This window comes from Cyanistes caeruleus, chromosome 6, assembly GCF_971803275.1.
Source record: "Cyanistes caeruleus chromosome 6, bCyaCae1.hap1.1, whole genome shotgun sequence".
NCBI lineage: Eukaryota > Metazoa > Chordata > Aves > Passeriformes > Paridae > Cyanistes > Cyanistes caeruleus.
The window spans coordinates 3,253,088-3,278,125 of NC_141706.1; the positions used below are offsets into that span (position 1 = coordinate 3,253,088).

A 25,038-nucleotide genomic window follows, 5' to 3' on the forward strand; every position below is an offset into this window, starting at 1 on the left:
ATGCTAATTTATTGGTGGCAATTCTCTCTTTTTATGGTTTCAAGCAGTTAAGACAAGTGGCCTGCTTAAGAGCTTTTCATTTGAAAAGAGATTAAACAAAATGGTTTGTCAGGGATGCTTGGCTGTTTTATGCCTTTGTTAAAAAAAAAAAAAAAAAAATTGCTCAGACTGTACCCATGACTATTGCATCACCCTGAAAGCCATCTTCCATCTCTAAGCATTACTTGGTTAATAAATACATCAGCTCTAATTGCTTAATAGTGCTATGTTCATTTGCTCTTTAGCAAGATTAAAATGAACTACATCTTTTGTATTACTGCCTTCTATCAGGACTGTCTGCATAAAGGTCACAGAAAAAAAGTTTAAATTTAGTAGGAAATTTACTTAAGGACATTAGTGTAAATGATACTGTGTTTAAAATGACATAAAAGAGCGAAAGGTGATTTCAGTAATGCAAAGAAAATGGTTTCTGAATACTGATAAGGACACTTATCCCCCATACCACACACAATTTTAGCCAACATTATACATTAAAATCCCTCTACTGGGGTAATAACATGTAGCTACTTTCCCACCCACTAACACAAGTAAGAGCAAGTCATTAACATTTAATTAAATATGCTCCTGACATCCTTAGAAACATGTCATGCTTTGTTATTGAAGGTTGTGGCCTACTTTCTGTGTACATTTTAAACCAAAATAAAGTATTTATAACAGACCGGTTTAGTGCAGCAAACGAGACATTTTTAATTAGAAGGCATATTACAGTATTTCCTAAAACCCTTCTGAACAGCAAAACCAGAACGAAATGAATTTACATCATCTGATGCATATTTTATGTATTTCACAAAACCAAACATAAGAGATGGGATTAGCTCCACCTTTTGGGTTCTAAATAGCGAAACAACGTTTCTCTTACCTCGATGGTGAACAGCTTCCTTTTTAATCTAAAAGCCAGGTCCTTGGTGTCTGACACATCACAGATCAAGCTATTAAGCCGAGGAATCTGATGTACATGAACCAAACCTTGTGGAAAGAAAGAGTAAAGGAGGGGGGAAAAAAAAATAAAAAAATTAAGAAAACGCTGTCATCCAGATGCATAAATTAGAGTCTTACAGCAGAATTCTGTATATTTACACACACTCATCCTCCCCTTTTTAAACTGGAGCTTACTACCAGGAGCAATGAAGCAAACGGTGCGATTATGCTCAAGTAATCAAGCAGAATAAGATAAACAGAAATCCTTGTGCGAGGAAAACTAATTGCACTTTGGTACAGAAGTACAGATGTAAAGAGCCATCTTAATACTTGTCAAAACTACAGCCGGTTTGTGTGTGATTTTCTCTTGTATTTACAGTAAGCAAATATGGCTATCACCTTGCATGCTGCCCACGGCACCACTGAGTGATCTTTATTTTATTAAATGCACCAGTAAGCAGCCAGCAAAACAAGGCTTATGGGTTACTGATAACCACTGAAGCTCTAATGAGAACTCCTTCGTTTTGTGCCCCGAGAACCACTCGAAAAAAAAGAAGTTTCTGGGAAATCCCGATTTAGATCACGCTTTTTAATAAATTTTAACCCCCGTGCCACCCCAGAAGAAATTGGTTTTCCTCCTGCAGGAGGCTTCTATAGCTGTTCAGATGTTTTTAACAGTACTAGGTGCACTGCAAGCTCTGCATTCTGTCAGCTGCAACTCAAGCTGATTTTTTCTGACAAGGACGCTGGATGGTTTTTGTGCAGCCTAATATAGTCTCTGAACAACCTAAGGGTGATTTTCTACAGCTGAAAACCAGGAAAATTTTACAGGGCTTCTCAGTTACTGGCCTATATTTGCTATTCATCAAGCCAGCGTCTAAATGGAAATACTGAACATTTAGAAAAGGTATCTGACTTCAAATGGGTAGCTGTGAGAAAATCCTCAAACATTAAACCCCTTATTTAAAATAAGGCAAGTATTTTTTCAGGCTTTTATTTATTTATTTTTTTTAAAGGAAGTTTCCTAAAATTGAAATACTTAAAAAAGTGTAATTTTTATGGGCACTAATTACAAAAATTCTCAATAATATTAGAGAAAGTGGAAAGTGACATTTAAATTTTAAACCCTCTGTCCCTGTCTCCCATACAGTGAATTAGAAGAATTATTTGTTAAGCTTTTGAGTACAAAATCTAATTGTTACATATAGAAATGGAAGTATAACATAGGGTTGCTTATATATAATATCCTACAAATTTTAATTAAGGGTCATCTATATAATTCTTTTGTTATTTTGTGGCTTTTCAAAGATTTAAATTTGCAGGCAGCTTAATAAAATTATTAAGGAGGATTCATTAAATGCAATAATGTAATCAAACTTCTCCTGAGTAATGTCAAAATCTTTCATCATCTGCAGTAAATAAATACCTTAAAATATGTTCTTAGGCAAAAAAATTCCACAAAGTTAAAACCATTATAAAAACCTCTTTTTGGACTGTCAAATTAAGGTTGTGCAAATCTCAAAAGCTATGTATATTGGCACATAATTTTTATTAAAGAGCACCAGAAATGACTTAGCATACATCTTCATAGGAAACCAGGAAATAACTGCTAAAACACACATTGTCTTAAAGGATCTCTTCAGTACTGAGAAAAGGAGAATTAAATTGACAGAATTATGTTAGCATAAACAAAGGCCATATCACGATTATACAGTTGGAAAAATAATTAGGCAAATTATTCCAGCTTTTGTTCACGGTTTCTTTTTCATTCACCTTTTTTTTTCTGATAATGAAATGTGCACTACTTTCACAGTCAGAAAGATTTTTCTCTGATTTATTAATTACAGCTTGCATACACACAGTGGTGTCTCAACACCATCTTTGCTTTTTTCCTAGATACTCCATACATTCTGCTAGGGAAAACACTGCCACTGTCATATGTTTACAGCAGGTTTCAGATAAGCAGTTTACTTTCAGCTAAAGGTTTCCATGGAACTACAGTAGTATCACAATAATAAGAGCTGTAATTTATGCACAGTCTGAGCACAGCTCCAGATTACCTAAAACTGTAATTCACTGCTTTGGCTGTGCATAACTTCTGATATAATTTTTAAAATTTAAATAGTTCTGCTGCAACAGCTAACAAAAATCCTTGGGAACCAAAATGCAAGATTAAGCACCATTACACATTTTGAAGATAAAACACTTGAAAGGTTACATGACTTTTTACCAAAATCAGTTTCATATTTCACACATTTCATACACCCACATTCATTTCCTTAAATGTGCAAGTGCCATATCATACAGCTAAAAAAGCAGAACATTATTTTTTAGACAAAGTTTACCTAGCACATAATTTATCCCTTTATTCACCTTACTGTAATATATGTTTTCCCATGTTCTCAATTTAAAACTTGGCAGATCAAAAAAGTATTGATTTCATGACAAGTTCAGCTCGCTGGTCAGATGATTGCCAAGCCTCCCCTGCATGTGAATTCCCCAAAGCCTGCCTGTTGAGATGTACATCTGATTGAGCCATGCCTCAGTAATGTGGCTTGACAACATGCAAGGAGTTGCCATGTTTCCTTTGCAGCCTTAATGCACTTTGCTGAAAATTTCCCTAACTCAAGACTGGTTAGGCAAGGGGAAACATTTAAGAGGTGGATTCCAAAATGAAATCAAATGCTGCTTTATAGCAGATACCCAGTTGGAGGGTGAGCTGCTAAGTGCCCTAGAAACACTCAGGGCAGACTTTTTGCATTGCTAAAGATGGAACTTACCGTGGTAATCCTTGTACAATGGATTGGTTTCTCTCTCAGAGCCAATAAATGATTCAAGACCAACTACCATATCTGACAAGTTTGTTACACGTTCCATAATTGCTTTATTCTGTAAGACATGGAAACAAAATACACATCCTATGTGATGAAAAAGGTAATTAGTGTTCATAGAGGTCTTCTCAATGACAAACGGTGGTGGAAAAATAGGACATCAATACTTAGAAATTATGTTCAAAAGGCTTTTTTCTCAGGAAAAAAAACTTGAAATAGCTGTCTAGAGAAAACATTTGACAAGGATAAACCATAAAAGGTCAAACTTAGCACTAAATTAAGTTTCCTAAATCTTCATAACAAGCTTTTGCTCATATCAGCTATATTTATAAGCCATATGTAAAGCTTATCTCTCACTAATTTCTACTATGAGTCTGATGCCCAGTTTTTGTTTGGGTTTTGAAAACCTTATTTTTATTACACTTAGGCATATAATCTCTAATATTTTGAGCAAGCAGAACCCACACAATTATTCATTTTGGCTAGCAGTCAAACATGGAAAACTCAAGTAATTTCTTAGAATTTTTCCCCCTAAAAGTTTCTCTCTGCACAACACGTGACTCCAAAGCTTCAAGCAGCATTACCATTTCTCACTATATTTGTGATTTTTAAGTGCTGCCTCATCTCTTGTGCTACAATGTACTGTCATATGCCTTAAATAAGCTGTTTTCCACATGGTTTTCTTTACTTAATTTTATATAGCAGAAAGAGACATTCAAAGGTCACAACAGAGATCTTCAGAGGGAAGTCAGAAAAAATGTTCTTAAATGCTTTGATGATGTCAGTATTTAATGAGGGAAAAAAAGAAAATGGTAAAAAGTAAAATATTTCTTTAAGATAAGAAATAGTTATCTTAAAGGTACCTGGACAGCTGGTATAACACTTTTCTTCTTGTTGGTTGTAGGTGCTAAATTCATCAAACCTTCAGGGGTATCAAGACTAATCACCTCAAAATACCCACTACAATTATAAGGAATTAGCTCTGCAGCTCCAGGTTATAGTTTTGTATTTTTTATAATTTTAAAATATTTTGTACATTTGGCACTACTTTAATAAACTATATGACTGATGCTTAGTCTGAAAGATCAATTTAAATACTGGTAAATTATTTCATAATAACAATTTATCAATTAGGAGCAGAGAGACTAAAACCCAGACAGGTTTGAATAGTCCATGCATCGTACTGACATTCTGGTTTATTAAAATGATGGTCAACATTCCAAGTGCTTTCATCAACCCACATTTCAATAACCATTATTTTCTAGCCACAGAGAAGCTTACAAAGCAGACACAAAAGGTGAAAATTTCCTGCTCCTGTCAAAGAATAAACTGAATTCTGTTTTCTGACCTCTACATGGAGTTGTGGCCTGTCTGGAACAGCCCAATCTGCTCAGGTTACCAGGTCTAAATCCACTGATCCCATGGTACCTTTACACCCCCTCCCTTCCCCACCTTCTGGGCCAGATGGCATCAAATCCTGGGGAGGGGTCTCTTTTCAAAGCTGCTCCTTGTGCACAGGCCAAGAGCATCCATCCCCGTGGAGTCAGGGAACTTCCACTTTGACTCACAAAATCTAATGATGGATAATGATAAAGTGGTGTCATCCTACAGAATTTCCTTTCTGAGGAATAACAGAAGTGATGGGAGGTAGAAGAACACGGCCCACACACCAATCCCTAGACTTTGCTATTGTATCTGCTCCTGAAATAGTAAAGCTGACTTGCAAATCATTTCCTCTTCTAGGAAGAGAGAGACAATATATTATATTTTAATGTAAACTTTTGGTCACATTATTCTACAGGGGCAATCACATAAAAATGGTATAAATCTAAAACTAAAGTAGTCAATGACCTCTATAATCCCAGAGACCAAAAATTACCATCTTTTGTCAGTTCTTCAGGAGGCTGCTGGATGCTATTTGTATAAGTAAGAAGTACAAAACTTTTTTATATAAATAAATAAACACTGATGATTCCTGGAAACAAAACTGAACTCCTGATACAGAAAAAATATCCTATCCTTTGAAAAAAACATTTGCTGTCCATTGATCTTTTTGCTTGCCAGTTTAGATAAGAATGGAAAAAAACCTGTCGAAAGAAAGGTGCTCAACCATCAGCAACATATCCTCATCACTGACAGTCCTGCAAATCATAACAACAGCATCCTCCTAATTGGTTTTAATTCTGGAAAGATTCAGGTGAGGCACAGCACCTCAACATTTGCCTGATAATACATACATTAATATCCTGGTTTTGGCTCTTCCTCTCTGTAAGAGTTTCCTTTCTTAAACGGTGCTCTCTTTGCCCATGTTGATTTTGGTTTTGTTTTTAAAGTGTGTCAAAATATTCCCCTGCCTTAATGCAGTGTATCTCGGGGAATATTTTGCACAGTGCATTGCCACACCAAACAGACATTTGCTTATGTGGCATTGTTGCCATAGATCTGTATCTACCATGTATTTTGTAGTTTGCAGCGCTCAGCACATTAATGTCCGATGGAAGCTGACGTCAGCACCCGGATGGTTGTGATGTATGGCACACTGACATAAACACACAAATCATGTTGCCCCATCTGGGCTTGAAAATTTAACAGAGCTCCAGATCTTCCTCCAGCCCCATACAAATATACCTCCTGCTTCTGGCATAAACTTGGCAGCTCTGGAGGTGAGCCAGGACATGGTTAGGAGGGAAGCCAGGAATGGTGAGATTCAGGGAAAGAGTTTGTTGGCAGCTAGAAGAGGTATTGTTTTAAATTATACTAAAAATGAAAAAAAAAACCAAAACCCAAAAACCAATCCAGTATTGGAAAGTTTTCAGTCTTGCTAGATGTACTGCAGTTTTTCTAAATTAGTTAGTTCAGCCAAAATATAATTATTCTAACAACATGGTAGCAATCCTGTTGTGCAGGCTGGGCTGGGCATCCATTCTATATCTTACTTTGTGCTACTGTTTCAGACAGACATTTTCTTTTAAGTGCAAACTTGCAATATTTGGGTTCAACCAAAGTGTACTTTCAAAACATGTCAAGAAAATCCATGTAGAAGCTGGCTATGGAAATGGGAACTGTACACGTGTTTAAGCAGCTTTGGGGAAGGGCAATTATGGAAAAAGATTGCTTTGTCTTACTAATTTATTTTCAGAAAGCACTTTTAATAATTATTTGTGCATGTTTAAAAATGATTATTTATAACAAAAGAGGTTTAAAATGTGTCGTGTTCTGTGTTGGAGTATAAAGTGTGGTATTCCACCAAGACAAATTCATGCATAGCCTGTATGCTCAAACTTACACACTGAAATTAATATTGTGTGTTTCTACTGGATTGAGTTCTTAATGTACCACAATTTTAGCATGACTACTATTAATCAAATCAATCTTGGTTCATCTGGATTCCGTATTAGGAAAAGAATTTGTCTTTTCTACTCTGCTCTAATTTCTACTTCTCCTCTGATTTTCTGTCAAAATTTTTCTAGCACCCAAAATCCTCTCATTTTGTCAGTTTCTAAAAAATCTAAAAAAAACCTCACAAAATTTATGTAATGAAAACATTTAAATTCTCAGTCCTTGCACTGCATGAGTGAAGAAAAGTATGAGAATGGATTTTTTTTTTTAGGACAGCCTCAACTTTTCTACAGAGTACATATAAACAATATCAAAATTCAAAAGGAAAATAAGACACTCATGTTAAAGATCTACAACGAGATACAATTACCACCTATATAAATACTTGAATTATATGGGATATTTGCATATATTTGCATTTTTATTCTGATCAGTACATGAATATAATTTTAATATGGACTTACATACTGCATTGAAAATAAGGTATTTTAAGACCACATCTCTTTTCAAAGAGACATTAAGCCTATATTTTGGTAAAGGGTTGCTTCTGTATCTTTACATTCTGGTAATATAATCCCATCACTGGTTTTATCTTAAAACATTTAATTAATGCATTGAATCTTCAATTTTATCACCTAAAACACTACTTACAAATATTGTTTGGACTGGGAAAAAAACCCAATTTAAGTATTTCATATGACAGCAAAGTATTCCAAGAGGAATTCAGATATTATTCCCAAGTCCAGGTAAAATTGTAATTGCAGGCAACAATCTCTGTTGTTACCAACAGGTGAATCCAGAAATCCTGCTACTTCATTTGAAAGAAGGTCTCAATAATAAGCACCAAACAAGGTCATGGAAAGTAATATGAATCTTACGAATTTTAAGCAAATTGTGGTGTGTGAATTTGCAAGAAAAGCTAAAAAAAATTGGTTGTATTTTTAAAAAAACAAATTCTGTTATTTTCTGCCATAAAACTGAAGTAAGCTTAGCACCATAATGGAGAGAGACATACTGGACTAACATGAAACAGTGGTTGGATATTTAGTAAATTAAATAATTCTTGTTATTTCTGAGAGATTATCACACAATGAAGTGGTAATGACTTCACAATATGCAAATATTTCCCACTTGTCATTATTAAATCTCCAAAGGATTTTACATTGGAAATACAAATTATTAAGAAACATGGCTTTAATATTTATGACCATTTGTTAATAATTACAGCTCAAAAAATTGCAGAATTACCCATGCATCTTCTTTTGGTAAAAGAAGTTAGGTAATAGCCCTTTGGACTAGGTTTTATAGGATAAATCCAGTTTGTGCACTTCTTGATTATTCACAAATCCCCAAAATAAATGATTAACAACTGCTCTGGCAGGAAGTGTTATTTGATAATTAATAAAGAGTGTAAAATATAAAATTTGATACGTCTTCTAACTCCAAACTGCTTAGCACCGTTTACAGTGTTTGCACACAGCAAATCTTCTAACTGAATGTTGAATTTTGGCTCTGAAATGAATGTACACTCTGGCCACTGGAATACAAGATTACCATTAACAAATTTTGGTGTGCAGAAATCTGTATCAGTCTCACAAGAAAACTGAACACGAGCGAGATGTCAAGAAATACTCAAGAAATAAAATTAGTGGATTTGCTACAAACTACAATTCCTTCAGTGATGAGAAATCCACACCTGGGGTTTCTGACTGATTAGGAATCTTCTTCTACCTTTGAAGAACTTTACTGATTATAACAGAACTTATTTATAATATCCTTCTGTATGACTGAAAGCACAGAAACACTGATTTTGGTTGATTTGTTTATAGGCACAATAACATTAGCTAATTACACTGGCTAATTTAAAGCAGTAAGTAATATCTTTAAAAGATTTTCTACAAGTTGCAGAAGCAAAGAAAGGACATGTAGTGAAGACAAGAGCAGGCAATTAGATACAACATACTTATAAAAATGGGAAGAGAGTAACAAAGCATCTGTTGGTCAATATGCTACACAACATATTAATTCCAGATTTTGGTTGATCTCTTAAGGATGCTTTTAATAACATTTGTCTTGATAGTTGTCTCTGCTGTGGGAACTCTGCAGTATTTTTGCTACCCTAAAATGTCAGATGAAGGTGGATGACATTGTATATGACTAATTTTGATAAATTTTCAGAAAGAACAACGAGCCAGAAAATAAAAACTAAATATTACACACTGAAAAAAAATTAAAATAGAAATCTTTGGATCTTAACTGAAGATGGACTTGTGTATTACTTGAGCTATGAAAGCATCTAAGGCCAGCAAACCCTGGCACCTTACAAAAGAAGAAGTATGTCTATTTTGCCATTGAAGGACAGACCTAAAGGCCAACAGCAAAATGGGAGATCACTAAACAGAGATAAATTAAGCAAGTCAATAACAGTTGCTGCTGCAGCCTAAAAAAAAATGAACCAAGTCTAGTAGTTTAAATCAAATGTTCCATCTGTTGATCTCCAAGTGCTTCACAAAAGACAGGCAAGTGCTGCATTCCTCATTTACAAGTCAGTAACAAGCACAAAGGTGCCATGTGAGCTGTCCAAAGCCAAAAGCCAGTCAACAGTGAGCTGGGATCCCAACTCAGCCTTTCTTTGGAGCTCTCTCTGACCCCCTCTCTTTGAGGTTTGCTTTAGGAGACTGCATCCATGGTTTTGGGGTGTCAACAAAATACTTGGTGTCATGAAGATGGTGTGGGAGTGGAAGCCCAGAAAGCTGGGTGCTGAAAATCCTGTTATTATCTGGCTGAAAGAGGTGACAGATGTACAGTGTGTTAAAGGGTGACACTTTTTGAGCTGAATCCTGTCCAGTGCTTTTCTCTTCTCTCTTTCCTTAGCATTTGGTGACTGAAAGCACAGGCTGCAGGTGACTGTGAACGGTTCTGGGGCTGTTGCACAAGTCCTGCTGCACTGAGGAGATGAAATAAATTGATTGAGCCCTTCTCCAGTGAAGGGTGAGTGGCTGAGAAGAAATCAGTTCAAGATCTGGGCTAAGGTGAGCTCAGCACCTCTGCTGAACACTATCTGGTTTTCACTAATGAAATGGTTTTCACTGTTATAAAAGCATATAGTTAGGAATCTATAGGTTATTACTTGTCTTTAAGCATTGATAAAACAAACTGATCATTTGAGCAGATTCCTCTGGAAAACTGAGCAGAGAAAATACTCCATGCCACAAGTTGGCCATAGTGCAGTATAAAGCAGAGATGCACAAGCAGTCTGAAAAGTGAGTCATATTACAAAAAAGCCACAACAAAACGACCAAAATTACATATTTGAAACCAACTGGTTGAACTAGAATCCTGTGACTCCACTGGGAATCATTCATTATAGAAAAGAAAAATCATTCATTATGAGAAAAAGGTTCAGGTGTTCTTTTTGTTGCCATTTTGCCTGAAAAAAAATGTCATTGCAGTTTGCTTACCAATATAGAAAGGCTAACACTCTCTGCAACTTTAATTCTTTAAACAGTGAATCTCATTTTATTCCCAGGTGACCAAAAAGAACCTGCACTATGATTTCAATTAATAGTAGACAAGTATCAAAAGGAACACCTAACTGATTATCAAGTGGCAAGATTCTGAAATATAAAATCATTTAAAAAACTAATCCCTTATCCAGTATAAAATTATAGGCTGTCATCAGGAGCAGGCTGGCAAAGCTGGGTCCAGATGGGAAACTGGCTGGGCAATAAGAAGAGGTAGGGTGGAAATGATGGGTAGGCTGGAAACGATGGGAACCTAAGGAAAGACATGACTGCTCCCTCTGCTGGCAAGGTCCTCCCCTGCTTTAATTTTTAACTAATGAGTAGGCATTTCTTTAATTATTTAGGATCTAGCCAATAAATAATGCAGAATGCTCCTTCCTCAGTCTGTTGCTGTGTGTTTGCACATTTTTGAACTTATGGTGCCCTATTTCACTAGAATAATTTGCCTGAGAATTAAGACTCAGATGGATGTCTAATGGAGAGTTCCTGGCTTTATATTTCAATTCTTCATAAAATGAAAAGGAAGATTAAGCTATTTAACCTTCACAATATCATATTTTACAATGTATACTCATTTCATATTTAATTTACACATTTCATAATATAACGACAAATTGCTTGTCATATCTTACTCTTACAAGGACCCCTTTATGTAGCAGTAAGATTCTATAAAATTAAACATTCTGCAATACAAACATACTAAATGACACATCATACCAAAAATGTATCCTTCTTCCACGAGTGAAATTCATGACCAATGAATTCAGTGACAATGTTTGTATTAAAACTTAATTAAAAGATGAAGATAAGCCATTCATTGCTTGATTTGTGATATAAATTAATAGCTGCAGTAAGAACATTTAGAAAAAAATCTGTTCTAAGATTTTGGCCTACAACCAGAAGCTCCTAGAACAGGAGGGATCAGCTTTTTTTGCCCACTGTTCCCATCTGAATCCTGGCTGAAAAGCTACTCCAGCTCCCAGCTTTCCAGAAGGCTCCATCCCAGGAATCCTCGCCTGCCATTTGGTTTGCTGATTTTAATCTCCCAGGACTTTCTTACAGTGGCTCCACTATGCTGAACTGGCACTTGCTCCTAGAAGTGAGTTATTATTAAACTTGTAGGTCAATTGTGGCACTAACAACTCTTTGGAAGCTTTCAGCCACGGTGTACAATTTGCTGGTCTAATTAAATATTAATTCTAAGTGTTACATTCTGTGGCTAAGAGCTTTTATTTTCCATCATCAGTCTGGAAGAGAAAGAGGTTACAAGGCTAATTTAATCTTTTTTTTTTTTTTTTTTACCCCCCAGCATTAAAGCTTAACTACACAGGCACAAAAACACCATTAAAGATGCAGTATTCCTTTTTATTATGATTATATTCTAATTAATAGAGAATGTCTAAACAAAAAGAGGTAGAATTGGATTCTGAAATTCCAGGATTTTCAAACAACACCAAAAGTTCCCATCAAAATGTTTCTAAGTATACATTGCACAGAAGTTCAATATTCTCTGTGAAAATCACTTAAGAAGGAAAATACATATGCAATGATTTAATTGTAAAATAGTTTTACACAAAATTCTTTGTTCTGATCCTGAAACAGAACAGATAAATCCTATATTTAATGCTAGAGTCACAGGGCTTTTATTATTTTTTTTTCCTCAAGAACCTGAACTTCTACTTAAGCAAAAATAATAAAAAAATAAAAAATACTGCTTTGGAAAAAAAAAATATGCTACCTTCCATTTTCAAAAAGAATTACTTGCTAAAAGCAATAACCACTTGGCCCTGTATTATTTAAAGTCACTCTTGTAATCTTTACTTATCAGTGTCCAAATGGGCTCAATACATGAGCCTGTTCCCTTCTGCTTCCATAACAGTTGTGTCCATGTCTGGACACTGGGCATTATATTAACTACTTAGTCCAGTAGCCAAAAGATTCCATATGCTTGAACAGATGACTATCTCCATACTGTGATGGGATATTTAACTGTTTAGGTCTAATGCTGTACTTCAAAGATTTGCTTCTAAATCTTACCTGATTTTCGTAGGGGTATTTTCAGTTTATATATGTAAGGTGTAAAATAAAACGTAAAGTAAAATGTAAAAAAAAAAGTAAAATGTTAAGTAAAATCGCCATGCTGCATGTATTTATGCACTTCTCTAGTTTAATTTATGCATTTTGGGAAAGAGATTTTCTTATTAAAGAGAAATGATGTGAGGATGTGTCCTTCTAAAAAGTAAAATTTATTAAAATGACAAGGCTGTTTTAGGCACACCACTTTAACATAAAGTGTGACTGCTTATCATAATATAGTTAATTTGGTTAACAGAAAACTATTATGTGGGGACAAAAATATGCTTCAGATGTGTATTGAATTTGTTTTTGAAATGGGTAGCTGTTACCAAATCAGAAGTGCTAGTGCTAGATCACAGCCTGTTGGCAACCAAAATCTGATTCTATGAAACCACAAAATAATTTTATTTCTTTTATAGCTTGATTAGCAAATACATCAGCAATAAGAGAAATTAAAAAAAAAAAATACAAAAAATACTGTTTCCCATTAAATTAAATTTTGAATAGGATGCTTCTCTGAGCTTCCTGCTCAGTCAGAATTTTAAAGATGCTTTTATGAATGCCTAAAACCCAAAATTCTCAAATCCTAAAACTATGTGGATAACCCGAAACACTTGTCATAAACTTACAAATCTTGATATTTATTTGTAAATCAATATATTAACAATTGTTAAAGTCTCACATACAACAAAAAGCAACATGCAACATGAAAAAGCAAGTAAAAAAGTGCCAGCACAGAAAAATATTACAACAGTTTGATCTTCATGGTTTCTGTTTTGCAGAGAAATTTGAAATTTCCTTAATTGTGGTATAGGAACCACATGATGTTGGATCTCACTACAAATCTTTGGTGCAGCCACCTCATCAAATACATTTGGAGGTTATTCAGCACTTTTTCACCAGTGAAATCTCAAGTTAGAGCTCTAAGGTAGGCGATCACTCCTCGTTCTTGTCATAGAAATAAAGATTTCAAACTGTGAGAAATTCACCAGCTATGGGGGTTCACACCTTATAATCCTATATTAGCAATGGATTCTAAAGCACTGCATTGCTTGACTTTGAGTTTAGCTGCTAAATCACTCAGTGAGAACACAAAAAGCCTTTGGATGTGAAAAGGTTTGTCTCTGAATTTTTCTACACTGTAGCTTATGCACTTCGGTGAATTCAAAACATCAAAACATTAATATTGTAGGAAATTAATTTTTTAACATACTGGATGAAATAATGAAAATATCTTGCTAAACAGAACTTCAGACTCTGAGGACAGGTTCTGTGAGAAGACTTATTCATACTGACTTTTCATTAGTCAATTAATTTCCCTTGGTACATGCTGACTAATATGGTTTTTAGTCCTTACCAGTAATACCAGCTTTGAGTTCAAAATAAAGGATGGCTTTAACAAGTGCTATGCTTTCCCTGTTGAATATAGTAATCTACTAGAAAAAAAATCTACTGCTACTTAAGTGATACAAAATTGGGAAGAATGGGAACAAAATTAAAAACACTATTTAGTATTTTCAGGGAAAGATGTTCTTGGATTTACCAATGATTTCTAGTAATTAAAGAAAAACAAAATACAGTGGGAAAATATTTTAAATTCTTATTTAGGACTTTTCCATTATAGAGCAGTGACATTAAAGTCCTTTCAGTCACACAATTGCACAATAATTCTTTTTCTAAATTTAGGTATGTAAATGCATTGATTATCAAAATGCAGAAAAAGAATCCTTACTTGCTTTAATAATATTCCTTAAACCTAAAAACTGCAACAACAAATTAAATGCCTCTTCATTCTGCCCTCCTTGATCAATGCTAGATTTTAAAAATGGAAGTAATTTTCCTTTTTCAAATGTACCATATGATTTCCTAGGCACAATGCATTTTCAAGAAGCAGTAGGAAGACTTGAAAAATAACCTTCCATCAACTATTTTAATCACACTTGTAAGTAGCTCAATATTTATTACCTGACAGACAGTGTAAGATTAGAGTATGTTCAATCGGTAGAAAATATCAATCAAGTAAAACTTGTCACACATCACCTGAATAAAATTCATAATTGGATAAGTTTTTCTTGTAGCATATTCTTGAAACCCTCTTCCAGAAAAATGTATTCCTATTTTTGTGGTTGAGAAAAGAGAATTTTCTTTTTTCTTCATGCACTGTTTGCCCTAGAAGTTTCATCAATAAAACCTCCAAAATTTGTGTCCTTTAGTGGACTACAATTTCTTCCAATTACTCTGGAAAAACTCCACACACAAACAGATTTTTTTTTTTTTGCAAACTTGTATCTTTTACCAAAATATAGCCTTACAGAAATCATGAACTGTCCCATCAGGCTGGATTAATGAGCATTGTCTTTGGATAAATGCAATTCCAAGTTATTAAATCTAAGACAATGCATTGCTGGAATAATGAAAGAGCCACATTGATGCATGTGCATCACAGAGGGGAAAAACATCAGGAACAAAATCACTGCTTAATGCTCTGTAATCACTGAAGAGTCAAACCAGGCATGAGAATGTAGGAAAAGTGAACAAACAATAATGAAATTATTGTATTACTGAAAAAAGGTAAAGTGACTGTTTAGAAACAGAATAAGGAAGCAGCAGGAGGAAAATTACAAACCAGAATACAGAAAATATGAAATAGGATCATTTGAATGTCTCACCAGACAAAAAAAATAAAGGATAAGATATGAAAAGTAAAGGCAAAATTAAACTTTCTGAAAAAGAAAGAAACCAGGTAGGTTTAATTTGTGAACTCCCTGTCACAGCACGAGATGTGAAGTATTTGGCAAAATACATAAAAGAAAACAATTTAAAAAAATAGATATGCATACATATATATACATACATATACATACATATATATATACACATATATTTTATATATTTTTTTATATATATATAATTCACAGACTTTATTTAAAAAACAGAATTAATCTGGGTTGAAAAGACATTGCCCCTGTCAAAAATCAATGCTGCCAATTGTTTTATTTCTTTTTCACTGGAGTAACTACTACTGGAGACTGACAGAGACAAGATAAGTTATGTCACTACCAAAAATCTACTTTTCAGAACAAAACAGGTAAAGACAAAACTATTTTTTTTGTATTTGTCATCCAGACAAAACTTTGATTAAATGTGATTCTGAACTTAATGTCCTTCATGGAAATGACATGTGAAGAATTTACTTGGAGGCCACCCAATTAATTTAGTTAGGGGCTGAACTACAATCTGGGAAGTATAGGAACAGTAATACAGGGGAAAAAATGGGAAATTTACTATATCCTCAGAAAATATGTGAGAATTCTCTGTACCTTCAGTGCACTGACTTGAAGGTTCAACAGATAAAGCACATGAGAAAACCAGAACCGACCAAATTAAACACGTATACGCTTGGAAAACAACAAAAAAAAAACCCTCTCTCTCTCTCTCTCTCTCTGCTGGAAAGAAGAGATATTTTCTTTACTTTTTGAATGCAGCAAGAGCCCTCAGCAACAGAAAGGAGAGGAGCTGTGCAGTGAGAATGTGAGCAGCTGCTGTTATTATAAGGCAGGTCCGTCTGCGGCGCGAGAGGCGCGAGCACATGTTCGCCTGTCCTCTCATCTCGCCAGCCTCACCAATTAAGCAGTGCCAGGGAGGCTGGACACATGCTCCCAGGGGCTCTTTAACAGGCTTCTTGGAGAGGGCAACAACTACACAGCAGGGCTCTGGGAACTCAGTAATGTGGGCTAGGAGGAACCCTCAGCAGCTTTGCTCCTCCTAATGACAGCTCTCTCCGCGCTGCGGTGCTTAAAGAAGGCTACACCAAGTTTTGTAATTTTAAAAAAAAAAAAACCAAACCCAAATTAATGCCCCTGTTTGTTTAGGACAGCTAAGCAATGATTCTGTGCATGTTTCTTTCTTAAAAAAAAAAAAAAATAATCAGAATATTCTAGCACTTACTGTTAAAATTAAAAACTCAGTTATTTAAAAAATGAGGTATAATTTCAATCCTAACTCCCTGGAATTTATAAGCACAAACCAATAATCAACTTCTCAAAAAAGTTTGAAACAAACCTCAGTTTTTTCTTACAGGCACTTCTGTACTTCTCTAAGTATACAAATATACTTTTTATTGGCATGATGTATAAAGAAGACTACAATGGAAAGGGTTTGTACGTCCCAGTAATGGACAGGCATGTCCAGTATGTAAGAAGTAGGATGATAATTTTACATTCATAAATTCTATTTCTTACACTAAATTCAACTGTCTTTCTTTCTGAATTATTCTAAATTATTATTTAAAAATAATAAGCAAGGAGATGGAGGAGAAATATTAACACACTTTTGACTACAATGGTAAAACTAGAAAATCGACCTTCTTTATTTTCAAAGGAGTAATTGCATTAGTATCCAAATAAATAACATTTGCAGGCATTCAGCAACCTTTAACAATATGCAATATATGTGAGTCGTGTACCTACCTAAGCTAGGATTTAATTTATCGAAAAACTCACCTACTATGAAAATATTTTGCATAATATGAGGTTTTATCCAGTACTTTTTTACTATAATCAAATCAAATATCTAAAATTACAGGTTCTCTGTTCATTGTGAATAATGATTTTGCTTTTGTAAGTTACAGTACCACTCACAGAACAAAAGACTGTCTACATTTTCCCTTTTGTTAAAAAAGTTTATTTTCAGAAGATATATTTAAGTCTCCATATACTATCAGGAACAATGCTGTTAATTGCTTCTGATTTTGCAGTTGGGAAGATGACTCTGGTTTACTCCTCGTCCCAATACAAAGGGAAATTAGACTTATAGAGCAAACCTGTACCTTTCAATTCCTGGCTTTAAAAACAAGATCAAATATCATCACAATGAGCATTTTATATAAAGACAGTGGACTGAAAAGCCTTGTATTAATACTCCAAAAAGCATTTTGAAAGCACTGGGAAAGTGCATGGAGATGTAAAAATATCTGAAAAAGAGATTACTACAGGCATTTTCTTTGTTTTTCTACAGTTACTGAAATATTGACAGTTTTTCAAAAAAGGAGCAAGACCCACATTTGGCATAACTGTTACTAAAATAATTTTATACTTACATCTTTGTAGATTTTGCAGCATGACTCTCCCACAAAAACATAAGATATAGTCACATTTTAAGTTCACACTTTGAACAAAAAGACTTTTTAAAATGTCCACAATTGGCATTTGTTTTCTTACCATAAGTTTAAACTTTTGCTAAGTGATGTGTCAGCTCTGAAATCCAGCAAAAGCAGCATTCTTACCTGGATAAGGTGAGCTGGCACCGTGATGATGCAGGCTGACAAAGACTTCCTCAGCAGGCCACGAAGAACATACAGAAATTTTGTCAAGCTATGAGGATCTTCAGGATTATCACTGCAACAAACACCATCACCCCATAATATGGAACCCAGGCTCTGAATTCCTATCCTCAAAACATTCCTTTGTTTTTTCTGTTGGAGAGGGGAAAAAAAAAAGTAAAAAAAAAAAAAAAGTCATTTTTTAAAGGCTAGGAGGAATACAATTTCTAGAATGCATGTGCATATTAATTGTGTATTTTATGTAATCATGGTAATCTCAATTGATCTTATAAAAATTGCAAATGGAATGGGATTTTTTTCAGTGCTTAGATATCATGGATAAGTACAAATGTAACAGACACATGGAAATACTGAGAACTACTAATTTGTATTTTTTAACCAGCTAAATACAAGCATATTCTAACATCAAATCCAGTAACTCTAGGACCTTTTATATCCTTTCTCTCCTCCATCACTGTCTTAAAAAGCATGTAGAAGAGTATTTTCTCCCAGTTCTAAGACAGTTTGCTGAAAGTGCCTGGGAGTAATCAAACACAACTTCTCCCTCTATTTTCACCTTTCCGCTGCATCACTTTCACAACCTGACTATTCTGAGTGTTTGCTCCAATTCCACTTTTTCTGCTCCTTCTGAGTGAGGAAGGTCAGTGCCTTAACTCACCAACACATGGGCCTGTCACTGTCTTAGAAATCTCCAAGCATCATTTATGTTCCTTTCACCTCCATCCCGGTAATAAAGGAAGTTGCAGACGCAGCTGTGGAAACCCAGAGTCTGATGGGGACATCAGCAGATTTTCTCTTTAGTTTCTCACACCACACTTTGAGTTTGTGAGTTTCTGGTCTGCTTTGGAGGCAGTGGCTAAAATGAAGCTCCTTTTCTCAAGGGACAGATTATGAAGTCAAAGTTGTAATTTGTTTATGGCAAAAATGATATCTCTCATGATGACAACTCTCATTTCTGCTTATACGATGTGACCTTTCCCGATGATCTTTGGAAAAGATTTTAGAAATATTTGCTATCAATAGCTGAGAGAGAGACAATGAACTCCCTTGTTGAAAGACTTCCTGCACAAGGTGATCAAAGAAACATTTCTGGAGTTCAGGATTCATACTTAAAGATCACCTTTCTCAAATTATATACACACAGATATATATACATATTTTTTTTGTTAAGTAAAATCTTGCAGGTACTTTTCACTACAAAAAGGTGTTTTGATAAACTGTAGATATTGATTTCTAACAGCTGGAATAAAGAGCAACTATCAAGCACAGCTGGCTCTGGAAATCCAGAGGAAAGGTTTTGACAAGAGGTTCCTCTTCCAAATGCTTCCTTATCCATAAGGGGCTGCCAGAGCCTGGGCTGTGACACACACGGTCCCACGTGGCTCTGCATTTACCCACTTGTGTGTCTTACACAGGGAGCTGATCTGCCAATTCACTTCCAGGCTCTGGGGAAGCAATCTATGGTTCAGCTCTGGGAGATTCTTTAGTCTCAGGCTTTGCAGGCTTTTAGGCTTTAGCTACGAAAAGTGAATTTTTACGCTACTGGATGAAGATCAAGAAAACAGAACAGGCTAATACAACACAATCTTGACTTCTCTGTGTGGTATCCCCTAGGATCAGATGTTCACTTTTAAAAAGAATAGCAAAAAGAGAAGTTTTAGTATAATATTCTTTGACTTCTGATCAGAGGAGATTCAGGCAGTTCCTGATGTGCACTTAAGCAACAGGAAAAAAAACAGGCATTTAAGAGAACTGTTTTATCCACATATCATGGATATTAACCAGGCAGAGAAAGTGTTCTACTATTTCAAAATTTCAACACATACATACATAAAACTTACAGAAACTTTTAAAATGAGAAAAAAAAATTTTCTTATGAGTAACATCCATAAGAACAACATAGAGAAGGAAAAAACTGTTCTCTTACTGGAGAGAGGATGACAGATGCTTATTTCACAACATCAAATCATAAGAGTAGTAAAAGATAAAGCTATCCAAACACCAGATAATATCAGGTGTATTTATCTGGCCAGTAATAGAACTTCTACCAGTATAATTCTGTCAGGCCTACATAGCCTTGACAGTTTATTTCACAACTGAAATATAAGAAAAGCTTAAGTCTAATATATTCTCCCACAACCAGCCTGCTGTAAAGAGTAGGATAACTTTTTTTTTAGATATACCACCAGATCTTTTATATTCACATTAGTCTGAAAGTTTGGATTTATTTTCTAATTTCTTGTTTTAATTTTTTTTTCATGTAATTTTTGTAACAGTGTTTGATTTGGCAGCAGAAATTCTGATTATGAAGAATTCAGAAAACCCAACTCCAAGCCAACAAAAAAAACAAACAATCCTCCCCAACAATTACCCTGAAAGCCTCCAAAGTATACAAAAGAAATGTTAAGGAAATAGTTGCCTATTAAAGCTCTGATGTCAAACATGAAAACCCCAAGATATTCTGAAACAAAGAAGAACTATTCTATATAACTTAATGCCATGATCAGTTTATGAAGGATTCCCACTTAATGATCAGCAGCAAAGAGTTACTGAGAGGTTTTAAAAAGGATGTAAACATGATGTTTGTATTTGTAGCTTATAGGTAATTCAAACTCTGATTTTCCAATTAGACCTTGGCAAAGGTGTTCCAGCCAGTGGGAATAAATAGGTTATAGCTTAGCTTTGGTCAACTTTGACCAAAATTTTCTGTATCCCAATACCTCAAACAGGAATTATTGTCCTAAGGTCCACAGAGCCATGCAGGACAGTAAAAAAAAACAAAATTAACCTGCAGATGGTTCTATAAAACTAATGTTAACTGTTGTAGGTCCTGGAGATGCCTGACCATTTTATCAAAGGCCTACTAAACCTCTAATGGTAGTTTTCACTAATCTTCCTAATTGTGTTAAACCATCTCTCAGAGCTGGGTGACTCACATTCTGCTCAGTTTTCTTCACACCCCTCTTCAAATAAAGGAATAAATCTAAGTATCACTGGCATAATCGATGTGAAAGTAGCCAAAAATATCTGAAAGTTTTACCAGTCAGGTAGAGGATTATTTGGGAGTGGGGGTGTGTACATGATCAAACTTCCCAGAAGCTTTTATAATTATATATGGCAATTATATACAGGTCCAGAAGAACACAGGCTGCTCTTTACAATCTTCACACCTACCTACTTAAACAACAATTCTGAGGGCTCAGTAAACAGAAGAGGATATGAAATAGCAGAGAATTGCTGAGAGATGTGGCAAATAAAAGATCCAAGGTGTGTTCTGAGTCACTGCAACGTTCAGGTCTGGACATGTCTTTAAGAAGTGTGTATTAGAGACTTCTAAAATGTAAAATGTACAAAATTTCAGTGTGCAAAGCAAGGAAAAAGTGGAATATGAAAAGAAAGTAATAGAAAGCACTCCAGGAAATCATGTGCATTACCTCCTTTGAAACAGAAAGAACTACATAGTGCTAATGGCTTTCTAGATCAATAAACTGGCCTGGAAAAGGACTTCTCCAACTTTTAAAGCTTCACCTTAGAAACTTATATGTATTATTTAGCAAACATACACTGTTACATTCAGCTCAGTTAAAGTTCTGGTTTTATTGACACCAGTAAGACATTTTGAAACGATTGACAAAAAGTAGAGAAAATAACAATCAGTGATGTTGAATTTTTCCTTACTTGCAAGCAAAAAAAACCCACCCAAATGCTGGCTCTGAAAAACCTTGATTTTCTTTTATATATATATATATATAAAAGCAAAATACATAATATTTTATACATCAAGCAAAACAAGCAATAAGAGGCTGATGTCTGGGGCAGGAGGCTGTTGGCTGGCTGGAGGCTGGCAGGGTGTTTGTGTCACCCAGGGCTCTGAGGCAGGAGGAGCATCCTGGTGCTGCACATGAGGATGACACATCCCTGTTGCCATGGCTACCACAGAGTGGGGAGAGGGACCTGGCAGGGACCAATGGCCTTCTCCAGTCTGGCACTGCCACCGAAGGGAAGGCAAAACCCTCCCAGACATCTCTGGCAGCGCTGAGCACAACCACCGACATTTACACAAAAGTGCTCAGTGCAGGTAATGTTTCTAAACCGCTGTGGTTTAGACAGAAAAACATCTTTTCCAGCACCATCTCCCCTGCAAAAATGATTCCTAAGATATTGGACTGGTACACAGTCTTTTATTAAATCATTTCAGGCTCTCCAGTGTCTGTGCTGACTTCTACTGCAGTAACATTTCTGTTGTACAGCAATGATTACCTTTCGATTAAGCATCAATATATACAATTTATTATATCATTTCCATCAGCTCCAAAGGACTTTTACTGAATATACCAAAGAATAACTGATAGGGCACTGCTCAAATTAGAAAAGGTCTTTCACCCTATGTTGTTGCACTTGAGATGTTTTTGATTACCCACATTATGTTTTATGAAGAATACAGAGATTTTTGGAAGGATGATAGGCTGTTCTGATTTGTAAATTGAAATAGCATTCTTATTTCTTAACTTTTCTTTCAATGCTTACTATTTAAAGTTACCACCATTTAATTAATGAAAAAATTCACACCAATTAAAATAACAATTAAAATTCTGAATGTTTAAGGGTAAATGTTTAACCTCAAGGACCTTGAACAGATTATGTTAAAGTAATAATCTGAAAAACAGATATTGTAGATGAATATGTGTTTTATTTATTTATACTATATTTGGCCATCCATTTATTAGGTTATTTCACAGAAAAGACATTTTACTAATGCTGTCTTACATTTCTTTCTCACATGGTCCTGCATAACTGTAACAGGTAAAAACTCAAAAAACCCCTTCAAACATGAACAACACTATTTATTTTGCTTGCTTACTTTAGCAATGCTTAGAAACAATTTGTTCCTTAATAATTTATGCAAGACCTTGTGTCACCTTTGAAAATCAAGAAAACAGGATTAGAGAGGAGTGTGAGGGTCTTTGGTACCTGGGGATCAGAGCCATCAAAGCCTTCCTGGGAAATGATCTTCTGAATGGACTGAAGCAGCCTTGCATAACCACTGTTCATACTCCTGTTGGTAAGAAGAAATATTCTACTTACACACTTTAATACTCTCCTATATGTCTCTAACAGCTGTATAAGAAATAAATTTGAGCAGATGCAGCTTTCAGTGCAAGTGTCACATAGGGAAGAGGTGTCAGAAAAGGAAAAAACCCCTCAAACTCTTGGAATAAAGTTGACATTATAAACAGTTGTGATTGCTTCATATTAACTAGTTCAGTGCTCAGACATTTAGTGAAAGCTAAAATCTCTAGGGATTAAGATAACTTAATTATGTCAGGCTCACTTACATCTAGAAGATTAATGATATAATGTATCAACTTAATGTTGAAAACATTAAAGCCCAGTGCTAATCTTCTGCAACCCACAAAGATCTACCCAGTTGTTATTCCAATGACAATGCCCTGATGAAGAGAGCTGGCTTTCCATGAAAATTTTCACACATTTTCACTATTTTATTTGCATGACAGAAAAACTGTGAGGCAGCATTTACTCTATGCATTGTTTAGAAAATATTCAGAAAAACAAAAGCAAACTGATGGCGAAAAATGGATTTAAGCAGACTTAAAACAAAATGGAAGTTCAGCAAATCATCTTGTCAGACTCTTTACTTTCAAAGAGCAATTCAGGTGCTCACTTTCAAAAGAGACATTGTTATCTTCAACCCCATGGACCACACTGGGTTGGGTGTCTGGGCCTGAGGTTCCTCACTGCAGCTTAAACCCTTTTATCTTTCTGGCTCCAACATTTTCTTCCACTCTCACTAACTACCAGCAAGAGCTGAGGATTCAAACCACTTGCTGTCCTTCTTGGGAAATATGACAGGTTATTTTTAAAATTTTGCCTCTAAAAATATTCTCATTTGCTTCATAATTTTTGGATGTCTGGTCTGGTGACAACTTAGGTTGGAAGGCACCTTGAGAGACCACCTGGCCCAAATATTAATGGAATTATTCCCATTACTTTACTAAGAGCCTAGAATGCTAACCAAGTACATTGTACTGATAAATAAACCCAAATAATCTTGCATTCATCTCTTGGCACAGGAAAGAACTCAACTTTCCTGAGAAGCATGTAAGAATTGCAATGATCTGTCTTTTTGCTTCAACTCAAAAATCTATGTTTCCTTTAAGAAGACAGGTATCCACACAACCCCAACCCTCAAATATACTCAAGTTATAAACATCTACAATCAAAAAAGTCATGTGGTCCCAATAAATTTGAATTTTGAAATAATCAATGTCAAAAAAAATTTAGAGATTACCTTTCTCTGATATGAACACAAAGGGGAGTTTCCAAATTAAACTCTATTTATTTTTCTTTCAGATTTAGTACCCTAGAAGAATACTGATTAAACTGGTGTACTTGAATAATTTAATACCCTTTATGAAATTCAGAGCTGAAAATTAACTGGCAGTATATAATCTCAACATGGTATTTCATGCATAAAGTCTGCCTTGCTATACAAAAAAAAGGAATAGTTCAAATGGGGAAGTTTAACTTCTGAAGTCCATCACTTTCCCAATGTTTAGTTGCAAAATAAATGGCTTTAAATGTTCTACCTACACTGCCTGGCAGTTGTCAGTTTACAGGATGAACTTTAGCCCCTCACAGTAGCCAAAATTCTCTCTGTGTCTTTGCATTATCACAACAGATAATGTTTTTGTCAGAGAATATACTGCAATCAAAATATTTGCCAATTTCTAATTCATTACTAACTTGTTTTTAAAAGTTAGTGGATAAATGAATAAAATAACCAAAGCACTAACAGGATTAAAGGGTCCCAAAGTTAAAGAAATAAAATAGATCTTTAATAAATCTAACAGAAAGAGATTTGCAGCAAAGAAAGAATTTTTAAAAAATTATGTAATGTGTGTGGATTTTTCAATAATGTCAAAACAGG

General features: G+C 35.0%; 1 protein-coding gene across 5 annotated transcripts in view; it reads right to left on the reverse strand.

Moving 5' to 3' along the window:
- The window catches only part of ELP4 (elongator acetyltransferase complex subunit 4), a 136,370-nt gene that overhangs the window by 74,811 nt on the left and 36,521 nt on the right, over nt 1-25,038 (reverse strand). For all 5 annotated transcript variants that reach the window (XM_086892581.1, XM_086892580.1, XM_086892578.1 and 2 more), the window contains exons 6-9: nt 23,061-23,145; nt 18,033-18,221; nt 3,759-3,867; nt 920-1,026 (exon numbers count right to left, since the gene is read on the reverse strand). In XM_086892581.1, coding sequence (XP_086748707.1) covers nt 920-1,026; nt 3,759-3,867; nt 18,033-18,221; nt 23,061-23,145 — 490 coding nt within the window. The remainder of the gene's footprint in view (nt 1-919; nt 1,027-3,758; nt 3,868-18,032; nt 18,222-23,060; nt 23,146-25,038) is intronic.